The sequence below is a fragment of the Sabethes cyaneus genome, chromosome 1, assembly GCF_943734655.1.
Source record: "Sabethes cyaneus chromosome 1, idSabCyanKW18_F2, whole genome shotgun sequence".
NCBI classification, from domain to species: domain Eukaryota; kingdom Metazoa; phylum Arthropoda; class Insecta; order Diptera; family Culicidae; genus Sabethes; species Sabethes cyaneus.
Window position 1 is genome coordinate 13878562 of NC_071353.1, and position 22599 is coordinate 13901160.

Consider the following 22599-nt stretch of genomic DNA (forward strand, 5'->3'; position numbering starts at 1 on the left):
TCCATTCTATCAAAATGGAGTTAGCCGAATCGAGTCAGTGCAGCGGAGATTCATTCGTTTTGCTTTTCGGAGACTTCCGTGGAATAACCCTTTCCAGCTGCCAAGCTACGAACAACGCTGTAGGCTCATCGACCTAGACCCCCTTCATGTTCGTCGCGATGTAAATAGAGCAACAATTGTCTCCGATTTATTGACCTCACGGGTGGATTGCCCGTATATATTGCAAAACCTTGATATTCACGTCCGGAGTCGTACATTGCGCAATAACCACTTTTTACACGTGCCGAATCGACGGACTAACTACAGCAGCTTCAGCACGATTACCGGTCTCCAACGCCACTTTAACCGCTTTTACTCCAGCTTCGAAATTGACGTCAGCCATAACGTGCTGAAAAATCGCTTTTTTTTCAATAGCACGTAGTTTTTAGGTTAAATCATCATTTGGGCCACAAGGCCTGTTGATGTACAAATAAATAAACAAAGCCGACATGCGTGTGTCGAGACGCGCAACGAATTGGCGACGAGTAGTCCAGGACTGAGTGGCAATGAAGAGGAGTTCTAGATACGGCAAGAGCCACCACGGCTCTCGGCTGCTAAAAAAAGTAAGTGAGGTTTGGCCACCTTTGGTATTGCCAACACCGTGGTAGAACCAAAGGGTGCAAAGACTAATAATATAAACTAACTAAAATATCACTCACTTAACAAGAAACTGGCCATTACACCATTTATCCACAAATCGATATTTACTTACCTTTCTATGAGGGCTCAATTCATGTCAATAGTATCAATACGAAGTAATAGTCAATTCTATTATCTTTCATTTTCGTATCTTCGTGCAACGTAAGAACTATTGAACTACTAATATAATGTATTTACTGGACACTATACTTATTGTTCTTACAACATAAAAATGAACATTTACCTTGTTCGCCAACTGGTTTCTGATAGTTGGTACCCATCATCGGCGCTAGGTCCAACTCATTTTATTTTCTTGATCGAAACCTAGATTCTTGATTTTATTATCTTAATCGAACCCATTCCGAACAGAATTTGTCTTTTGTTTTTCAATCAGTATGGCTTAAAGCATACAGTTTGTTCTTTGTTCAAACTCCTAGACTAGTTCAAATACATGCTTTTCTTCAATAATATTTTATATTTATTAGCATCTAAATATCCTTCATAAGATTGTTATTACTTGCGACATAAATAATAGCATGAAAACCTAAAACTAAAACATTCGCTTCACCAGCGCGCGACTCCCCGGGAAAGCTTCACTCTCGGAACTTCCGCCTCACGCACCGTGGCATCGGCAGCAGATACAGGATCATATTGAAGGCGCACAAGCCCAAAGCGAACGCAACACAGGCCGCGATGTCGGTCGTTTCCTGTGGGTGCGCCTTGCCGATGCGTTCCAGCAAAAACTCGGTCGGCTGCGGACAAATCGCTCCCGTTGCCGGATTGCAGTCCATTCGACGAGCGTGAAAGATGGTCGTGTGCAGCAACGAGCTGGCGTACTTGCTGTGAATGCCTTTGGCGTTTTCCTGCAGCCACGGCGAAAGCCCTTTGTAGGAGCTTTATTTGTTCGGCAAAACGAGAAAAAGTTTTTTTGCTTAGATCATGCACACGTGGTTGCATAGCGTATAGGCGTTAACACTTACCGTACTGTTCCGCTAGCTAGTGACAGACAGATAACCAGAATGTAGGAAACGGCAATGGCAGCGTTTATCTGGGATTTGATGACCAATAGGAAGGCAATGCTTAGCTGTTCGGCAAGCACGAAACAGGTCCATAGTGCGATCAGGATGTACATGAACGTGAGACCGTCCGGTGTCGTAGGATTTAATATGAGCGGATAGAAGACGCACGATGCTATTGCCGCTGAGATGAACGAAAATGGCATCGACACAGCATTGTAGGCTATCAGGAGGGTAGCTCCGGTATACAAACCCTCCGAGTATTCCTGACAGAAACGTTTTCGCCAAGTGGGAACTGAATCGAAGCATAGGACGAAATTCTTATATGTTAAAATTTAAAGCAGAAAAAAACTGTTATACTTACATAGGCATATCGTCGTCCAAATGCCCACCCCATAGCTAAGCCCCAAGACGGTCATAATCATTCCACTTTTGCTGAAGAAACCGCGCGAATCGTCTCCAATTTGGCTGTAGAATAGCCACATAAGTCCCATGGCGACAGGTAGGGCCAACAAGCGCAAGAACATTGCCTTCATTCCTGCATAACCGCAGGAAAAGGTTGCCGCCAGCAGCCGCAAATACAGAACGCCCCAAACCTTCAGTTCGCCCGGTTTTCCGTAGGCCAACGGAATCTTACCGCTGCCGATCGGATTGATTGGCGCCTCCGGGATGGGCGATTCTCGGGCGAACTTTTCCACCAACGCTTCGATTTGTTGGCTCGACTCCAGGAACCGGTCACGGGATCTGAAAATGAGTGATGAATTCGGTTAGCTTAAAATACCGTTTTAAGGTAACGTTCCTACCGGGACAAAGAATCGCAGAAGAACTGACATTAGAAAACTGAAGGAAGGTCATCGTGCAAACAATAATGGAACAACAACGAGCGTATTATAAATACAACATTTCAAGTCTTTTTTTTATTCACGGCCCGTTCTGATTCAAGTACAGCATCATATCGATTTCATCGTGCCGCAGTACGGCCCGTTTCTTCGCGAAATCCCGCTGCTGTTCGGTTCGACCGAACAGCTGCTTCATGTCGTCACAGGCCGCCGGAATGTTCAGCACCCGCTGGCAGAGCTTCTTCAGCAGGGGGAATGCATTTTCGTTGCGCCAATAGCCCAGGATGTCCATCGGCGTTTCCAGCTTGATGTTCACGTACTGCCGAATTTCGTCGTCCACTACGTCGGCGGACTCGACCTCCAGAGACGCGTCCATGTACTCGTAGAATTTCGTTTCCTTTCGAATTTCGCTGCTGTCGGTCTTACCACAACTGTACAGCTTTTTGAGCTGTTCGATGCCATCCCGGTCCCGTCGTAACTGCTGCTTTACTATTGCGAGCGTCTCCGTGCGTTCCTCGTCAGTAAGAAAACGAAGTCCTTTGAACTTCGGATCTAGAAATACCGCAATTTTATGATAATCGTGCAGCTTTAGGCTTTGCCTAAGCTGCATTTGGAATGCTTCTTTAACAGTCTTTGTTTCGTCGTCATCACCCTCCTCCAGTCGGAAGCACTTTTCAAGCTTTTTCTTCCACAGGACAACCTCACTGATGGTCACATTACTGTCCGAAATTAAGCTATTAATGGGCTCCTTGAACGGAGCCATTATTTTCCACGTCGGATCCTCTTCCGTAGCAGCTTCATTATCATCTCGGACGAATACTCTCTCTAGGTAGAGTTTACTGTCCAGTTTGGCCACATTCATAACGGTTCTCATTACTTCCCAGAGAGCAGTCACTACACACGGTATCGGTTCAAAATCGTCCGTACCAGCACTATCCAGCAGCTTCGAGCCGTATACAAGTTTGAGAGGTTCAGTCTGTTCTTTGTCCAGCGTTGTGGACACAATGGTCCGGAATTCATCGACGAAAGTCTTCAGTTCATCCACGAGTACAGTCTTAACATTGATTTTGCGAAAATAATAGTCTTCCGCGATGGTGTAGGAGTTTATTGTGACGTAGGTTTTCTGCTCAGCTTCGTTTCTAAACTTGCTGAAGCTGTAGCTTAGATCACAGTCTTGCAAGGCTTGGTTTAATTGGCATTTTGCTTGCTGGTAGATCGATGGAATGGCATGTTCTAGGAGTTTTTCTCTATCGGCCAGAAATCCAATGTCCTGCTGACCGTAGAATACTCCAATGTTAACCAACATTTGAGCAAAAGTTCGAAAATTTTGGCTATCGAACATGTCGACGCTGCTGAGATCTTTGTATAGGAAACAGGCCTGCTGTCGGATCAGATCGTCGATTACGTTTTGTGGCATTTGGGTAGTTTGAAACTTGACGGCGTTGGATTGCGTCGGTCCTACTGCTGCCGATGCTTTTGCCGGCAAATTTCGGTTGGAAGCCGGCTGTTGTTCAATTTTGACCTCCACTCCGGAGGGAAGCTTAATCTTACACTTATGCCGAAGTAGAGAACCGGTTCCGGTACTAGCTTTGTGCAGTACCAGCCAGCCACATTCCAGACAGCGAACGTAATTCTGTTTGACGCCTTTGTAGTACATTGGCATGTACCTGGCCCAAGTGCTGTTATTGTTGTGATGCTTCCGGTAGACCAAATCCGGATCCTTCTCCGTGATCTTCTGCTCCAGCATGTCCTTGGTGAGCAAATTCGCCTGGGCCGGTTTGAACATCTGATCCGTCAGGTAGGACAGATTGCCCATCTGAATCTGGATGATCTTCTGTGGGTTTCCGGCAGCCTTCCGGAACGGTTCGACCAGCGAACGCGAACTGGTTTTAATTTCGATTTCCGGCTCATGCGGAGCTTCGTCGTTGGAAAAGTCCTCCAGCACCTGGGCCAGCGTGCTGTGCGCGTCCAGCGATACTTCTGAATCGGCCTAGAAAAGGGTGAAAATTGGTGGTCTTTCGACAGAGACAGCGGTTCTGATTGGCAGTACGTGAAAGATGAAACTGTGACGTGGCTTTTGATGGTATTGTTGGTAGTTCGCAAGTGACTAAGACCAAATACATGGAAATTAGAGCCACGAAGGAGACAAATGTGTGCCTCCCACAGGCAGTAATCGTTGACAGTGACGAATTGAAAGTGGTAAATGAGATGGTGTTTCGGATTCGCAAAAAAAAGCAAATCCTTGGGTTATAAACGTCATTAAAACTTGACCCTTCTTTATCGACAGACTTTGCAACCGGTTATTAAAGTACAGGACAATTACGGGGCTAGTGCCTTTCGCAATGCGCTACGATCAAGTAGCACACTGTTTGAAGCTAACAATGTGCAAAGCCCTTATTAGAGCTCATTAGATAAATTGAATGCCGAGAGTGGCAAAGTCGGACGAGTTACGGCACAGTTTCTGGGCAAATTCCATCGTACATCTGGCGAATATCGACAGGTTACACACAGTTGTCGTAAGCAAGCCATTCTCTTCAAAACCCTACCGGCACCAGAAATAGAGGAGCCAGACATGCGATACGGCTTGACTAAGCCGAAGACGACTTATGTCCTCTCAGATGCTGGCTTGGAATAGCACAAGCTACAAAATTGTTTACGTTCAGGACATCAAATTGACATTTAATGTTTAAACGAGTACACCGGTTGAAAGAGAGGGGTGGTTTGGCACTCTGGCATACTTCCCAAGCACAGATATCAAATTGGACTAGGTTCAATCGTCGCAAAGCATCTTCAACCTGTTGGGAAGGGGAGATTTTGTCACTTTTTATCTAAAAATACGTTGCAATCAATCACGAAGCGAGGTTTGCCAGTTGGAGAATGCTTCATTATTTTGAATTTATCGATAGTGCGTACTTTGAAATCAATAAGTTACTATATTGGGGTTGTTTTTCCGATCGATTGGTGCAAAAATATTTAAAATCGGTCGGCAAACCGCTAAGCTATTAGCGCTCAAAACCTATCATTTTTCGTGACGCTCGCATTTTTCGATTTTTCGGAATGACACCCTATCCCAAACCTTACCGTAAGACGTAGTCAAAACGTTAGGACTAACATTAAAGTCAAACAAATGGTAACATTAACTGGTTATATAACAATAACAAACACATCGAACAAATGGACTCATTTTGTGCGTAGTCCATTCTATATTGCTGAAATCTCGACGCCTAAAGAAAAGAGCCATGGTACTGCATTTCTATTTATTCTGATGAGAATCCACGGCGCGTCGATTTCCCCCAACAACAGTTTGCCGTCAAAGGTCGTCCTTTGAATATTTCGTCGCTTTTGGAGGGTGTTTGTTCCCAGAAGTCTGCATCTACTATAGTTTCGTACGACGGTAGCTCATTGGGATTTCGCCAAGGAAAGATTCTTAAAGCATATCTAATGGATCTCGATTGGATTTTTTCGATTCTGTGCATCCAAATTTCCAATACGGATCGATCTAAGCTGCAGTACGAGGTACGGAGACAGAACAGTATGGATCGCGGAATTCAGCTGAGATACGGAAAATGAATCCAAGGTTTCGACCAGATTTAGCGATGATATGACTAAAATGCTCGCGGAAGCCTAGTTCTGAGTCTATCAATACCCAAGGTTACGTAAATCATTTCATCTCTCCATTTCTTCGTTTCCTCTTCTACATCTCCATCAAATTGGGTTCATTTTCCTCGTCAACATGATTACAGAGCATTTTACCACGCTGATAATCATAAAATTGCGTTGGCACCAGTCGTAAAACTTGTGAATGACATTTCACAACTGACAGTCTGTAGGAGCACTGATAGTCCAGAAGATTATGGAGATTGTATGCATATAAAAGTTTGCAACTTTACGGTAACACATGGCAGACGTCGTTAAAGAATGTGATGAACAACAAAGATCCTTAATTACTACCTTGTGGGACATCTGAGGAATTATGAAATTCATCTGATTCCGTTAATCCCAATTTAACGCACAGTCGGTGATTAGTAAGATACGACTCGAACCAGCAGACAAGGTTTGATGACACGCCTAGACGATCGAGTTTGACAAGCCGTGGTATGGTGGTTGACTCGTCGACTTGAAGTCTTTAGAGGTGAGGCACAGTGATGAGAACTGGACTAGATTGGTAACGGTGGAGCAACCAGAGTTTTCCCTGTTCCGTGTTGCTCTGACGAAATGCAGTTTTAAAAAGTTCTTTGTTTACAAGTATTTCAAAAAGTTTCGTTACGGTACATAATGGTATTACTTCACGGTAGTTGAAGTAGAAATCATAATTTTTCAGCACCGGGAACATTACTGATTTCTTCCAGCATTCCGCTTGTGTTGGGGACAGATTGAAAATTGTTCAGAGAGCATCGGCGCATTTTATCAAAATAATTCAAGGAATTCGGTCTGGTCCTGTAGCCTGCTGAAATATGACCAACTCAGTCCGCGATCCGTTCCCCCGAATCTCTAGGCAAGTGGCTTCCCAGTGACTTGCCAAGTAAAGGCTTGCCCGGCCAAAAACTCCGCCTCAGGGCGGGTCAGTACAATAACTAGGGGGACAAAAAGATGGACGCTTGCTCTAGTGCTCGCTCTACGCGTTTTCAAAAAGCCTAACCACAGAAACTCGCTATCCGAAAATCCTCAATTCACACACCGATTCGTACCTTTTTCCTCACTGGCCCAAACTCTAGACATCCAGATTACTGACCAATGCTCGGGTACTTTTTCATTTCGACGTATCAGCAAATGAGAGATTCTTTTCGTGTCTCCTCTCTCTCGATGTTTACGGCGATTCTAATGCATTTTGACACATCAGCTTTGCATGAATCGGTTGCCGAAGTCACTAGCTAGCCAAATGTTTTGAAAATTTTCTTTTTAATGCATTAGCATTAGACACGAAGAGAATCTCTCATTTGCAGATACGTCGAAATGAAAAAGCACCCGAGAATGTAGGAAATCGAAGTGCGGGGACTGTGTTACCAAGCAGTCCACTTGGAGTACCAAAAACAACACTAGGAATTACGCGATTCGTGAGACACCTTTGAAATACCTAATTTACACCAAATGACAGATACAGCAAAGGGCCAATCTAATCAACCTGATTGCTACAGTCCAGGCCTAGTTAAGAGCTTCATTTTTCTAAAGCTAGCAATAATATCTGAATCATCAAATACACAGTTTCTCATTAGCATCCTGTTAGTGGGGCATCTCTAGGCGTGTCTTCAATTTGTTGTGGGCTATGCAACTGCTGACGCGTTTGGCAAACAGTTTGTAGATTCCTTGTGTAGAACTCGAAAAATCGGTATCCGAAAACATAACAGACGGCAGAAATTATTCAAAGAAGTGCCGTTATTAGTGGTTCCTTACCAAGCTTGAAGGGTTTAGCCGGATGTAGGGGTCCTTTACAGCGTTACATGCGGAGGAAAAAATGTGTCTGTGGAGCAAACGCGAGAAGCTCACATTTTAATGCCATCGGCTTCCCAGATAGGACCAGAACCAGACAATCTGTAGACTTTCTCTAGTTTGCATAACAGAGTTCCGTTGTCCACTCGATCAAATGCCTTGAGACGTGTGGACAGCATTCTCTTATCCGTAATCGTCGAATGGGCGAACTGAGCGCGACGCAAATCTGGTCAAAATCGTTGTAATAGACTGCTTTGGATAAAAAATAGGCTAAACTTCTGAGCAGTTGAAATGTAATTCATACAGGCGCAGACGAGTCCCTCATTGATAGTGGTGTTTGATCTTTTGAGAGCAAATAATTCCAACAGTTCAGAAACTTTTGATGAATAATTTCGCAACACTTCCGAACACAACTTCAGAACGAACATTGAAATGCCATTTGGCTGAACCAGCGGTGTCTGAAAGTTTTAACCACATACCAACACGAAATGGATGGAAATCAAAGGCCAATCGTTGATGCAAATCGAGATTTTGTCAGATAAGAAATAGCTTTTGTTGAACGAATTCATGAAATTTTGGACTAAAAGATTGTACTTCTCAATTTCCGAGCTGGCAACTTGATCTTCAAGATGAATTAACAATGATGGCAGACCAACTTCTATCTTACTTACATTTACAAAATACCAGAATCGTTTTGAAGTCCTGCGTAGGGATGACTGAATTTGTACAGGGGATTACTGAATCACTGAATCTTTGGCTAAGAGTGGACGTTAGACACAAATCCAGTCATGAATTTGTCGGAAGTCGGAGCGAAAATCTAAAGTATTATCAGTCCCAAAAGAATCCTAAATCCTCAATCGGCGCTAGAAGATTGAACGGGACGTCTAAAACAAGATGATCGACGTCCGAAGCAATCAAAGACTTAATGTCTTCGGGAGCTAGACGTACAACAATAAAACCATCAGGAGATCGATCTGAGTTGTCCATACATATGATTTACACCATCGAAACTGAGGCTGGTTTAAGGTGGTGTCCCGGATTTTCCCGGGACAATCTCGCATTTAGACGACTTGTCCTGGGCAACCGAGCGTCTCAAGTGTCCCGTATTGGTTAAATTTTTTAACCATACCAGTTGAATGTCAGAAACGCACGCAGAAAAGTTCGGCAAGACTTTTTTTTAAATTGCTAAAAGATTCTGAAGAAGTTTTCTTTTTACAAAGAATTTTTAAAACAGGTAGGTTCTCCTCCAAAATGTAGACCATTTAAAAAATTGTTATGCATTACAGAACCAATTTCTCTTCTGGCAAATCAAAGCAAAGCAATGCCTGTCTGAATTTTCCAGTTGAATGGCAACGTTCACCTTCCATAAGATAACCGATTACCGTGTTGATCACGATATCACGTCACGACATTGCAGCGCGAGTAAACAAAACAGAAAAGCGCTCTTTCTCTCCTTTTTTCTGCATCTTTCTCACCCACCACAGTTAACGGTACCGAGGAACTCACTCTCCCTCTCTCTCTCGCTTATCCGTCCCAACAAACCGATTTCGAGCGCAAACAACCACCGACAAGTTGCGTCTCCATCTCCACTTGTTTGTATTTAATTTCGTACGCCACCAATCCAATACCAGCACCAGCCAGCGAGCCAGCGAAGTTTACACCGAACAATGAGAAGCCAGTCACTTTCACAGCTCGTGAACTCGGTCGGCCATCTTGGGCGACCGTCGACCACGTCACGACCGTTTCACGTACTGTCTAACATGCGAACATTAGTTACCTGTATGTCGTGGTTGGGTACTTCCTCCTTGATTTGATTTATTTCCACCGGCATGTATACCATGTGCATCACATCCTTGCTGTCGCGTCTCGAGCCGTCCGCAGTTTTATTCCCTGCATCACGTACCGGGGATGACGTTGACGAACCTGACATCGGTTGACTGCGTCGAAACATTTCCGTAGGTCACGAATTCTGCAGTATACACCTCGGGTCTAGTTAGTTGAATTCTCGTAAATTGCCGTGCCTCAGCAGCCTGTTCCAAGCGGGTTGCATGTCCTGTACGCGTTTCGAATGCTCGCTTCCACCTTTGTTTAATTTTCTTCCCTTTGCTTTGTGCTGTCACGCACGCACACTGATCTACGGAGAGCAATAACCACCTGTACCGTACGGGAATTCAACCCTGCTGTCACAGCAATCAAGCAAACACAACCGTTTCAATGCGCTCCCAAACACCGACTGAATCGTGAGAGTGGGCCCGCTGCGAGCTACGACCACTGGCTGAGGTGGTCGAGCTTAGAACTGTGCTGTGTGCTAGATGGAAGCGTTGCGAGTTGCGACTTGCGAGTGAGTGAGAGTCACGTTTTTCGTGGTAGCTTACTCACCGACCCTCCTTCCATTCCTCCTCATGTTTCGTCTGCAACAGACCATCGCGCGAGCGAGAAGCTGAACACGAAATACACGAACATGATGGGTGGATTCACAAGTGCCGGCATCACCACACCACAGCACATCACACCACACCACACACCGCAGCGCAGATTGCTCATCTGCCTGTGTGTGGTTAAGCGCTACGAAGCACATTTTATTAACCAGTTACCAGGTCTGATCGAACGATTGAACGTGTTGCACTACAGAGCCATCGTCGAGTGGCCAGCTAGAGCCAGCCAGATTGTGGTGCGGGCAACGGGCTGAGAAGAGTGACGCTGCAAAAGCACGAACGAATGTGAAATTAGCTTCGCTTCAGGTTGTGGTAGTTGCCAGTTGCCAGTTTCACCAATCTAGTGGAACAATAATTTTTCACAATGCAACGTCTTTATAAAACATTTACAAAAAGTGGTATGTTTTGCACGCTTAGAACGTAACCATTGTTCAATGGATTTTAGAAATATTTACATCAATCGACCAGAAATTTTTCTATGCATTAATTGAAGTAGAGAATCTAAGGTGAAATTAGTCAGCATCGATTCTGCCAATTTCAAAAGCAGTTTTTTTGTTTGAAACAAAAATTCTGTTCATGAAAATATATTCGCTGTATTCAAATTAGCAAGCAAAATGCAGTGAATACATTTTTATAAATAGAGCCCAGCTTTTGGGCCCAAAAACTTCTTCCGAATTTGGCCTCTTCGACGAAAAGTTAATGACTGCTAATTTCCCGTTAAGGTGAAATTAGTCGTCATGGATTCTGCCCATTTTAAAAGCAGTTTTTTTGTTTGAAACAAAAATTCTGTTCATGAAAATATATTCGCTATGTTCAGATTGGCAAGAAGAATGCAGTATATTTACATTTTTATAAACGGAACCCCACTTTTGGGCCCAAAAACTGCTTCCGAAATTGGGTTTTCCGACGAAAAGTTAATGACTGCTAATTTCCCGTTAAGGGAAATCTGTCAAATCACTTTTGACTTTTGAGTATAAATAACAAGCACTGTCAATAATTAGCAAATCAACCAATCACATGTAAGCACGCTTTTTCTTCTCACGCCCGCGACGGCAAGTTACGAATTCGACTTCCTCGTTTTTAGAAGAAAAAAAAAGACAGTTTTTCCGTCCAAATCATCAGAGATAATTTATTTCGTTTGAACCTAGACCAAGTTGATGTCCTGTGAGTAAATAATTTTGTAAAAGTGCTAAAACTAGCCGCTCAGATCAGCTCCGATCGTTTATATTCAACTAGCTGTAACCCTCGTACGTCGCCTCGCGTTGCGTTGAGAGCAAATTAGAGATACACTATGTAACGCTAACGCTATGTAACTCTATGAGGTATAACTGCGTTACTCTTGCTCGTCTTTGCTTAATGTGGGAGATTATTACCGCGAAAATAAATATCGCACCCCTCGTTTTGGCTACAGACAAGGCTCTTATATATGGGTCACTAGCTGACCCGACAAACTTCGTATTGCCACAAATTAACCTGTGTTGTACATAAATCATGAATCTCGGATGATCTTTGTCACTATCTCGAGTTTTGCAAGCCTCCCAGTGGGCGGCGCTTCCGACGGCGGGTCACCGGCAACACTCGCGACCGGCTCGTCCTGAATGATCTAGTGTTACTATAGATAGTTTTTGTGGTCTTGTTATTGATTAATGTTTTATGGAAGAGTCTCGAATTTCTCGAGTTGGATTAGTTTTTGAGTTTCGCAAAAATTTCTGTTTTATTTGTATGAGAGTCCATATCCCCCTACCACAGGGGTGAGAGGTCTCTAACTATCGTAAAATAAATTCAAGACTCAAAAATCTCCTACATGCTAAATTTGGTTCCATTTGCTTGATTAGTACTCAAATTATAAGGAAATTTGTATTTCATTTGTATGGGAGCCCACCCTCTTAAAAGGGAAAGGGGTCGTAATACACCACAGAAAAAAAATTCTGCCATCTAAAACTCTCACATGCCAAATTTGGTTCCATTTGCTTGATTAGTTCTAAAGTTATGAGCAAATTTGTATTTCGTTTGAATGGGAGCCCCCCCCCCTCCTAAAAAGGTAAGAAGTCCTAATTCATAATGGGAAAAATGGTTGCCTCCAAAAACACCCACATGCCAAATATGGTTCCATTTGCTTGATTGGTTCTCGAATTATGAGGAAATTTGTATTTCATTTGTGTAGAAGCCCCCCCTTTTGAAGTGTGGAAGGATCCTAATTCACCGTAGAAAATATTTTTGCCTCCAAAAACCTCCACATGCCGAATTTGGTTCTATTTGCTTGATTAGTTCTCGAGTTATGGGGAAATTTGTATTTCATTTGTATTGGAGCCCCCCCTCCTAATGTGGGAAGAGGTCCTAATTCATCACAGAAAAAATTCTTGCCTCCAAAAACACCTACACGCCAAATTTGGTTCCATTTGCTGGATTAGTTCTCGAGTTATGAGGAAATTTGTATTTCGTTTGTATAGGACCCCCCTCCTAAAGTGGGGAGGGGTCCCAATTCATCATTGAAAAAAAAATTGTCTCCAAAAACACACATATGCCAAATTTGGTTCAATTCGCTTGATTAGTTCTCGAGTTATGAGGAAATTTGTATTTCATTTGTACAGGAGCCCCTCCTCTTAAAGTGGGGAGGGGTCCTAATTCACCATAGAAAATTTTCTTGCTCTCGAAAACCTTCACATGCCAAATTTGGTTGCATTTGCTTGATTAGTTCTCAAGTTATGAGGAAATTTGTATGGAAACCCCCCCTCTTAAAGGGGAGAGGAGTTATAATTCCTCTTATAAAGAGGGGAGGGGTCTCAATTCACCATAGAATAAATTCTTGTCACCAAAAAAAACACCCACATGCCAAATGTTGTTCAATTTGCTTGATTAGTTCTCGAGTTAGGAGGAAATTTGTATTTCATTTGTACAGGAGCCCCCCCTCTTAGAGTGGGGAGGGGTCATAATTCACCGTAGAAAATTTTCCTGCCCTCGAAAACCTTCACATGCCAAATTTGGTTCCATTTGCTTGATTAGTTCTCGAGTTATGAGGAAATTTGTATGGAAGCCCCCCCTCTTAAAGGGGAGAGGAGTTACAATTCCCCTTATAAAGATGGAGGGGTCTCAATTTACCATAGAATAAATTCTTGTCACCGAAAACACCCACATGCCAAATTTGGTTCTATTTGCTTGATTAGTTCTCGAGTTATGAGGAAATTTGTATTTCATTTGTATAGGAGCCCCCCCTCCTAAAGTGGGGAGAGGTTCTTATTCATCATAGAAAAAATTCTTGCCTCCAAAAACACCTACATGCCAAATTTGGTTCCATTTGCTGGATTAGCTCTCGAGTTATAAGGAAATTTGTATTTCGTTTGTATAGGAGCCCCCCCCACTTAAAGTGGGGAGGGGTCCCAATTCATCATAGAAAAAAATTTTGTCTCCAAAAACACACACATGCCAAATTTGGTTCCATTTGCTTGATTAGTTCTCGAGTTATGAGGAAATTGGTATTTCATTTGTACAGGAGCCCCCCCTCTTAAAGTGAGGAGGGGTCCTAATTCAACATAGAAAATTTTCTTGCCCTCGAAAACTTTCACATGCCAAATTTGGTTCCATTTGCTTGATTAGTTCTCGAGTTATGAGGAAATTTGTATGGAAACCCCCCCTCTTAAAGGGGAGAGGAGTTATAATTCCCCTTATAAAGAGGGGAGGGGTCTCAAATTACCCTAGAATAAATTCTTGTCACCGAAAACACCCACATGCCAAATTTGGTTCTATTTGCTTGATTAGTTCTCGAGTTATGCAGAAATTCGTGTTTCATTTGTATGGGAGCCCCCCCTCTTAGTGGGGGGAGGGGTCTTTAACCATCACTAAAACCTTTCCTGGCCCCAAAAACCTCTACATGCAAATTTTCACGCCGATTGGTTCAGTAGTTTTTGATTCTATAAGGAACACAGGACAGACAGGCAGACAGACAGACAGACAGACAGACAGAAATCCTTCTTTATAGGTATAGATTCCATGGGAAATTTACAGTCAAATTTTTTTTTTCTCTTCGGAATATTTTTTTTACGTTCTTTGTTCAAAAAAAATCGACACGTATTTTTTCATTTCGATGTTACTGTTGGAATTCGCAAGATATGATTTTTCAAAGTATTGTAATCCGTAAAAATCACTATTTTTTAAATGCTGATTGTAAACATAGTTTGTAATATCAAAAAATGACTTTCTACCAGATGTGTTCACTATTCCACAAGTTTTAAAAATTGGTATACCATACCTTTTCTCGATTGTTTTTCAATAGTTAAATAGTGCATTTATATAAACAATTGCATTGTTTTCAAAGTTGGAACTTTTTTTCTCGATTTTTTTTTTGTTTTAAAATATTTGTTAATCTTTCTCAAAGCATGGAAAGTTTGGAAATGGAGAAATGAAATCTGTAGGATCTATGAACTTTTATATCGAAGCGCGCACGTTAATGCAAACGAGCAAACGATCGCGCCCATTTCAACGACACGTTACACTTTATAGCATCAAAGGCGGCCTCGTTATGAAGCTGCCCGTGGGTTAGAACATCGATTGAGCATAACCGCTCGCTTCACATTGACTCACGCGCTGAGACATAAAAACTCATAACTTCTAGAGTTTTTATTTCTCCATTTCCAAATTTTGCATACAAAACTGCTTTTTTTGCACCTTGAAATGCGGTCAGGCATATAAACTAATATTTTTTGAAACGGTAGTTCTTTTACAATTGACGAAGGGGCGGTAGAAGAAAGTAATGAAATTTAGAATACAGGAGAGAGAGCGGAAAGGTGAGAGGGAGGTATTAGTAGCTGCGCTTAACAGGTAGTCGTTGTGACTCCTGCTTTTTGTCCAATGCTGGAAGGTATAATCTGGGATTATAACCGGATTCGAACCCACAATACCCGCCAGGGTATGTGGCTCGCTGGTACTGATGTACTTTTGAACCATAGAGGCGCTGAACAAAAGGAAACTGCACAACCCCCTTTATTAAGCGTGCGATGTATCGTTCAAACTCCACCAGCTGCTGGGTTGGGTTATTTATAGACACACAAATTGTGCCTCTTCGTCGATCAATTGTAATTGAACTACCGAATTGAGAAGTTTTGATCTAACTCGTTTTTTTACTGACCAGCACAACGAAACTGTACAGGCACTTGCGCGACTTACAAAGTACTGCACGTGACGTTGTTCGTCCATTAGCGTGTTAGCCGCGATTCTCAACGCGGATCTTCGGGTTGAAGGCTCCTTTCCTAGGGATAGACCAACCTCGTGTCTTGACCTTGAACGGAGCCTTCAACTCAAAGATCCGCGTTGAGAATCGCGGCTAACACGCTAATGGACGAACAACGTCACCTGCAGTACATAGTAAGTCGCGCAAATGCCTGTACCGTTTCGTCGTCCCGGTTAGTAAAAAAACGAGTTAGATTAAAACTTCTTAATTCGGTAGGCCAATTAAAATTGATCCAGCAAGAGGCACAATTTGTGTGTCTATAAATAACCCAACCCACCAGATGGTGGAATTTGAAAGATACGTCGCACGCTTAATAAAGGGGGTTGTGCAGACTCCTTTTGTCCAGCGCCTCTATGGTTCAAAGGTACATCAGTACCAGCGAGCCACATGCCCTGGCGAGTGTTGTGGGTTCGAATCCGGTTATAATCCCATCCGGTCACAACGACTTCTTTTTTAAGCGTAGCTACTAATAACCCCCCCTCTCTCACCTTTCCGCTTTTTCTCCTTCATTCTAAATTTCATTGCTTTCTTCTACCGTCCTTTCGTTAATTATAAAAGAGTGTATTGTAATTGTAATTGTAAAATAATAACAAATCTACATATTTTTTTCTGTCGGTTCGATTCTGCTGTATCTGTGCTTTGCATGTACCTGTGTGTCCCGTGAGTCAACCTTAACTTTTCTCCGTTTTTGTGGAGCAACCGGTCCTATTTTCGTTCAGTACAGCTATAAATGCCTTGAACTAAGAATTATCGGCGATTTCCAGATCACGCTCTTTTCCTCCGGGAAGTTTTATAATAATTGCGTTTAGATTTAAAGGAAAAACGCCTACAGCTCTGAATCTAGATCGTAGAGTTTGATCAGAGTTCTCCAGTTTAATTAAAGTTTTAATTAAATTCAACAGATATGGAAAAAAAAGTTTTTGGAATCGTGCCTCTGAAGTTTAGTATATAATCCTGAACAATTTCTCGTCACTTGATTTTTAACGGCCGGATGGGTTTGAGGGCTGACACAAATGTGTACTATTTGGAGGAACCAGCACGAAACTAATTTTGTGCTCTTGGTAGGTTTCAATTACTAGCAACGACAGATTGTTGCTTAAGTCATCACCGATTAACACCTTTGATTTGTTTTTCCCAGATAGCACATTATCTTTGAAGTACCTCAAAACTCTTTTGAAAAACCACTACCCGAACAGGTTATTATCGAACCAACCAGATGGAGAACATCCATAAACGGGTCGTTTTGGACCTTCCAGGATCGATGAATGGTACAAGTTATTACTCTTGTATACTACGAAAGGTGGAAACATATTTCCAGAAGCTAATCCGGCGAACATGACTGAAGTGCCCGATTTGGATAATTCCATGTTTCGTTCAACGTGCGCTGAATTGTGACTTTGGTACGTCCAGGATCATCGCAGAAACTTGTTTCATCGTAGTTTACGATGAGATTGAGGAAAATATTTTAAAAAGGATGAACACCGATTGCAATTTTTCCCATCTGGTCTAAATAATTTCTCAATCGATCGAACGCCTGTTCGAGTAAACGGAGAATGGAGATTCTGCAGCAAGAAGAATCCCTTCTGTTAATCTACGTTCCTTTTACATGTAAAGTACAGTTGGTAGACCGTTTTTGGGGTCCGATAGTATTCCTTTTGCCATGTTTTGATTGTTGCTGGGCACAGACATTTCCGGGTGATTTCTCTTTTCATAACTTCTTCAACAGCCATTTTCAGTACCCCCGGGAAAAATTGGCATACTTCCGACTGTCCGGATGTGTCTTATATTTCCTTGGCATGGTTTCAGTATTGCTAAAAATCAATAGAAATTATAGCTTAACTCGTGTCAATAGCCCGTATGAATAAAACGGTTTCCTTTGCTTTTCCCATGTAAACCTTATGGAGGAAGTAAAGTAAACTGTTTTATTCATACGGCCTAATATAACACGGCTTTTTACGTCTACTAGATGTTACAAATACAATTATCATGAAACAATTATTTTATTTCTTATTATTCACTCTTGGGGAAGAGTAAATGTTCAATGCAAGAAATGTAGATTTAGCGAAGGTGAGAGATGAACTAACAGCTCTCAATCTCTAGTCGAGTGTGTTGTTCAACCAATTACCACTAAGCTGTCTTATACTTTGTACCAAGTCTAATATTAAGATTTGGTTACGCTTGCCTAATTCTATCACTCTTTCGCACATCTATCCAGCGCGAGTATATTTTTGTTTGACGGTATTTCTTGCGGGTTACTTAACTATAAAACTTGTATGTTAGACTTATTATACATGTATTAATTGCGAAACAAACGTTTTGCAGTTGAAAAAATTACGACAAATTTAGCCACGTGGACAGAGATTTTTTAAAACTTTTAGAACAGCGGAAAATCCTTTGATCGGTTAGCTACAAGTCTCAATAAGTGACTTTTATTGCAATTTGAAGTGTCATATCATAATGCATTAATATCCATTTATCAATTTTTTCAAAAAGAGTAAAAGAAGAAATTAAAAAAATTCAAGTTGAATATACAACAAAGTTTTGAAAGAAACATCCATTGAGACAATAGTGAGGAAAATAATTACTTTCTCATTATTACGCAATCCTGTTAATGGACTTATTTACACCACCAGTAAGTGAATTTTCATCATGTAAGGTTTCTTAATTCTGTACCCTGTGTCAATAGTTATCAGACGCGATGCGAATAAAAATAGGTTATGAATTACCAGCACCTAAGTAGTACGATGAATCAGGATAAATGCAAATGCCTGAAACCAATTCAGGCATCAAAGAATTGCTAGCTTTATTATGTGATTGCGCATTAACATTATGATGCGTACTTTTCGTACTGCATTTTTCTTTACCTTTTAGTGAGCTAACGTTAGAATCGGTTGAAAACAAGTGTTGGTTGTGCACTTTTATCGATACGATTTACTTTCAGGACTTAAACTTCATGTAGGCTCATTAGAAACAAATAATCGGGACGGGATGGATTGGTATATTCTTTCTGAAATCGGAATGAACGAAGTCGCAGGTGTATAAATCCGTCGTCTGGGAAATGTGATTGGTTGAAAAATGAAAATTGAAAAACTAGACATTTCAATCAATTTTAACTGTTTAGCAGTTGCATAATGGTTACTATTATCCCACAATGAAATTGCTGGACTTATTTTCTATCCAACGACAATTTCCAAGTAACAACTTGGGTTTTATAACACTCTTATGATGGCATTTTAGACCTAAATTGGTCCTGAAAACCGCCATAAGAGTACCACAAAACTCACATTGTGGCGAAATTTCATGCTGTGATAAAAAAGTGATTGGTGTTTGAAATCTTTCATTCAAACTTTACGGTGGCGTTTTCGTTTTCACAAAGTGTTATCCAGTATAGTAAACAAAGATGTAGTCCTACGTAAAGATTGCATTGCTACTATTGCGAAAATATACAATTTGTGACCAATTTGTAACACATATTGTGATTTTCAAATTATTTCAAAGCAACCCTCGAAAACTAGCAACACTGTCGTTTCAGCCAGCCAAACAATGGCGCGCAATTCCAGCCAACTGTGTTCTTAACACCAGGCTGATACCTACAACGTCAATTTTCGCCGAAGAAGCGTGACAAAATGCTCACCACCATTTGGTGAAGCCAAAGCAAGAAGGCTTTACGTGCAGTATTCTTTGCTCGTTTTTTACACTACACATTAACCCCTGCCTGAACACCGCAACACGGGGAAAAGAAAAGAACAAAAAAACGAAAACAAACATGATAAATATAATTCAACCATCAAGTCACGCACAGCCAAACGCGGGGCTGCGGTGAATTGCGATGGAAGATCACGCGTTGCCAATTTTGCCAGCAAGGTTCAACGAAATCGTGACCACCGATGGTTCACGATTTCACAAAGTACCTATACTTTCGCCAACGTGTAATCATTGTCATGCCGTGACCAGCAGTTCGGAGACCCAATCATATAGCAGAGCGACAGAGCAAAAGCTAGAAGGACAATAAAAGTGGTCACCGCGATCCATCGGCCAGATTGTCCTTGAAAAGAAAAGATCATTCATCTTTTGCATGTTCTCGTTACGAACGATCACTGGGAAAAGGTGCAAGCAAGTGGGAAAACGAAACAGGTAAGCAGAGAAGAGACAAACAACAACACAAAAAAACTCACGTCGTGTACACTGTACGGTGGTGCCCTGGTCTGACAGCGGCAGCTGGAAGTGGCAGTGAAATTCAGTGATCCCCTATACAAGCGGAGTGAAGAGCGTGAGTGTCAACAGTGAGCAGACACCGTTAAGTTGAGAGCGTATACGTTGTGAGAGCAGACGACAAACCACGAGCGAAATTAGTTTTTTTTCTGTGAAGGAATTTTACATTCTGTGAGGCTTGTTTGGCTTTTCGACGCACGGTTTGACACGTTGGTTTTGATTCATAAACTTGCAACAGTTTGAGCTTGGCAAAGCTTGCTCGACAGTCGAATAGGTGCGCTTCACTTTACCGAGGGTAATGTATTGTGTAAGTCAAAAACCCATAACCAATATCTACTTTCAGCAAAAACTCTAATATAGGACCTAGGGCACGGGAGGGTATTTTCAGTCCATTAAGCGATTGCTTCTATTTTTTCGGCCTATGGCCTAGTTCTAGTGGAAGAACAGGTGGTTTTGACGTTCTTTGAAAAAAAAATAGTAGATTACTTACAGTCTTGAGAAAATAGTTATAACATATTAAAATTGTATGTCGGCAAAGTATTTTTATTGACGAAAGAAGAGGCAAATAGACTGAATTTAGAAACCTGGTGATAATACCCTCGCGTACCCTATTTGTTTCTGAAAACAAATTAAAAGACTTCTTTGCTGGGTGTCTTAATAAAATCTGGAAATATAGGTAGATATTTTGCATCCGCAGTAATCAGGATTCTTTAAAAACATCGCATCTTTTGAAATATTTGATTTGATTGATGAAATATTTCACTTAAACAGAGGTCTGCACTACCGTCAATTGTGATCGATTTTTACATTCCATAGGTAGGGTATGTTGCTGCTTCGTCGTAATTGTCTATTCCCGTCCTATCCAACACAAATTATTAAAAATATCAGCATTTTTATGACACACAATTCAAAACTAGTTATTTCCTAGTATTTCAGTTTGTTTTCTATCATACACGATCAATCAAAGTGAGCTGAGACCTATTTAAATGCTTTTTATCATTAAAGAAAGCCTACCAGCCAAATTTCCTATGTTTTTTCGTGCGACGAAGAAGTAAATGTCTACTAATCGTTTTAATTTCCGTCATTCATAAATGAAAATAACTCTCGCAAGGCATCGTCGTTATTCTAAAGCCAGGAAAACTTGCGTGACCTGCAGAAATTTTGCCTAATAACATTTGTCATGCCGTCCTTGACAAATACATGCGCGTTAGCTTCGTAAACATTGTTGTGATTTTTAGTTCGGACGATGAAAAGTTTTGATGGACGGATTATAAAATGGTACGACGAATTTAAGAAATAAACTCAGTTGTGTAATTTCAATAAAATATGCTTTAATAATCGCTTTTCAGTGATTTCGATCCTCACGGATCGGAAGGTAAGTGTGTTTTAGTCAAATCAGCACAAGAACTTTTGGAGTATTCATTAAATCCATCCAAGAAATGATGAAAATTAGAATGACTTTACTTACTAGGACGGGAATTAGAAATAAACCCTAATCCTCAAGCAGCACATTCTTGATACTTTTAGTTGCAGTAACTTAGGCTTATACAAATTTGAAAAAAAGTTTGTCGCCCCCCCCCCCCCCTTCAAAAATTTTCAAAATGTGAAGGGCCAAAAAAATAAAGTGTATTATTATTCTGTTGCATTCGTTTGTGATAAACAGATTTTTTTACAGTTCAATGAGTGTACATCTCTAAATTACCCGATTTGGCCAAGTTAAAGTAATTATCGCGTTAGTCTCGATCAACTTTGCCTTTAATCAACTTCAATTCCTGCTGCAGGTCACAGGCGACTATTTTGCATAACGTTTAAGTTCCCGACGTCAAAAATTAGGGTGCTTCAGACGTTTGAATCCATTTCCTTTAAATTTTGTTACATTTTAATTTAACTTGTTTTAAAAGAACCGCCCAGTTAGCTTCGAGGTACGACGCCGGTCTAACAAGCCAGTTGTCTTATGTTCGAATCTCGGCTAGGCGGTGCTTGCTAGTTAGAGCCAGTAGGATTGAGCACTGGCCCCGTAATTTTCCTGTACTCTAATAGCCGGTTGCGAAGTCTGTCGATAAAGAAGGGTAATGTCAAAAGACGGTATAAACCCATGGCTTTGCTTTGCTTTTTTTTTGAATTAGATTGAGGCAACAATCAAATAAACTATCATATTAGTGAAATTTAGTACCGCTTTTGACGGAGGTATTCCTAACTGCAGTGGGATTATTTTTTCTAATCACAGGTACTAGATAAGTTAAAAATGGAAATAAGACCAATCATAAACGACAAACGGTGCTTTCGGGGCTTCAAATTGGTCGTTTTATGCTGTAATGTCCAAGTACCTACCCTATTTTTAGATGTTTGGAAAGTAAAACTTAAAGACAAAATATTTTATTATGAACTAGCTGACCCGACAAACTTCGTATTGCCACAAATTAACCTGTGTTGTACATAAATCATGAATCTCGGATGATCTTTGTCACAATCTCGAGTTTTGCAAGCCCCCCAGTGGGCGGCGCTTCCGACGGCGGGTTACCGGCAACACTCGCGACCGTCTCGTCCTGAATGATCTAGTGTTACTATAGATAGTTTTTGTGGTCTTGTATTGACTAATGTTTTATGGAAGAGTCTCGAATTTCTCGAATTCGATTAGTTTTTGAGTTTCGCAAAAATTTCTGTTTTATTTGTATGAGAGTCCTTATCCCCCTACCACAGGGGTGAGAGGTCTCTAACTATCGTAAAATAAATTCAAGACTGCAAAATCTCCCACATGCCAAATTTGG

General features: G+C 41.4%; 2 protein-coding genes across 2 annotated transcripts in view; both read right to left on the minus strand.

Annotated features, from left to right (window-relative positions):
- Nucleotides 1–1181: 1181 nt before the first annotated feature.
- The window catches only part of LOC128732583 (ATP-binding cassette sub-family G member 5), a 35356-nt gene continuing 13938 nt past the window's right edge, over nt 1182–22599 (minus strand). Inside the window, exons 4-6 of the mRNA XM_053825902.1 lie at nt 2059–2438; nt 1659–1989; nt 1182–1572 (exon numbers count right to left, since the gene is read on the minus strand). Of these exons, the coding sequence (XP_053681877.1) occupies nt 1272–1572; nt 1659–1989; nt 2059–2438 (1012 nt within the window). The 3' untranslated portion in view covers nt 1182–1271. The remainder of the gene's footprint in view (nt 1573–1658; nt 1990–2058; nt 2439–22599) is intronic.
- Nucleotides 2595–10175, minus strand: LOC128732490 (uncharacterized). The gene is made up of 2 exons (XM_053825787.1): nt 9738–10175; nt 2595–4523 (listed from the first exon to the last, which is right to left on the minus strand). Exons 1-2 carry the CDS (start codon nt 9909–9911, stop codon nt 2616–2618), a joined length of 2082 nt encoding a protein of 693 aa, XP_053681762.1. The 5' UTR covers nt 9912–10175; the 3' UTR covers nt 2595–2615.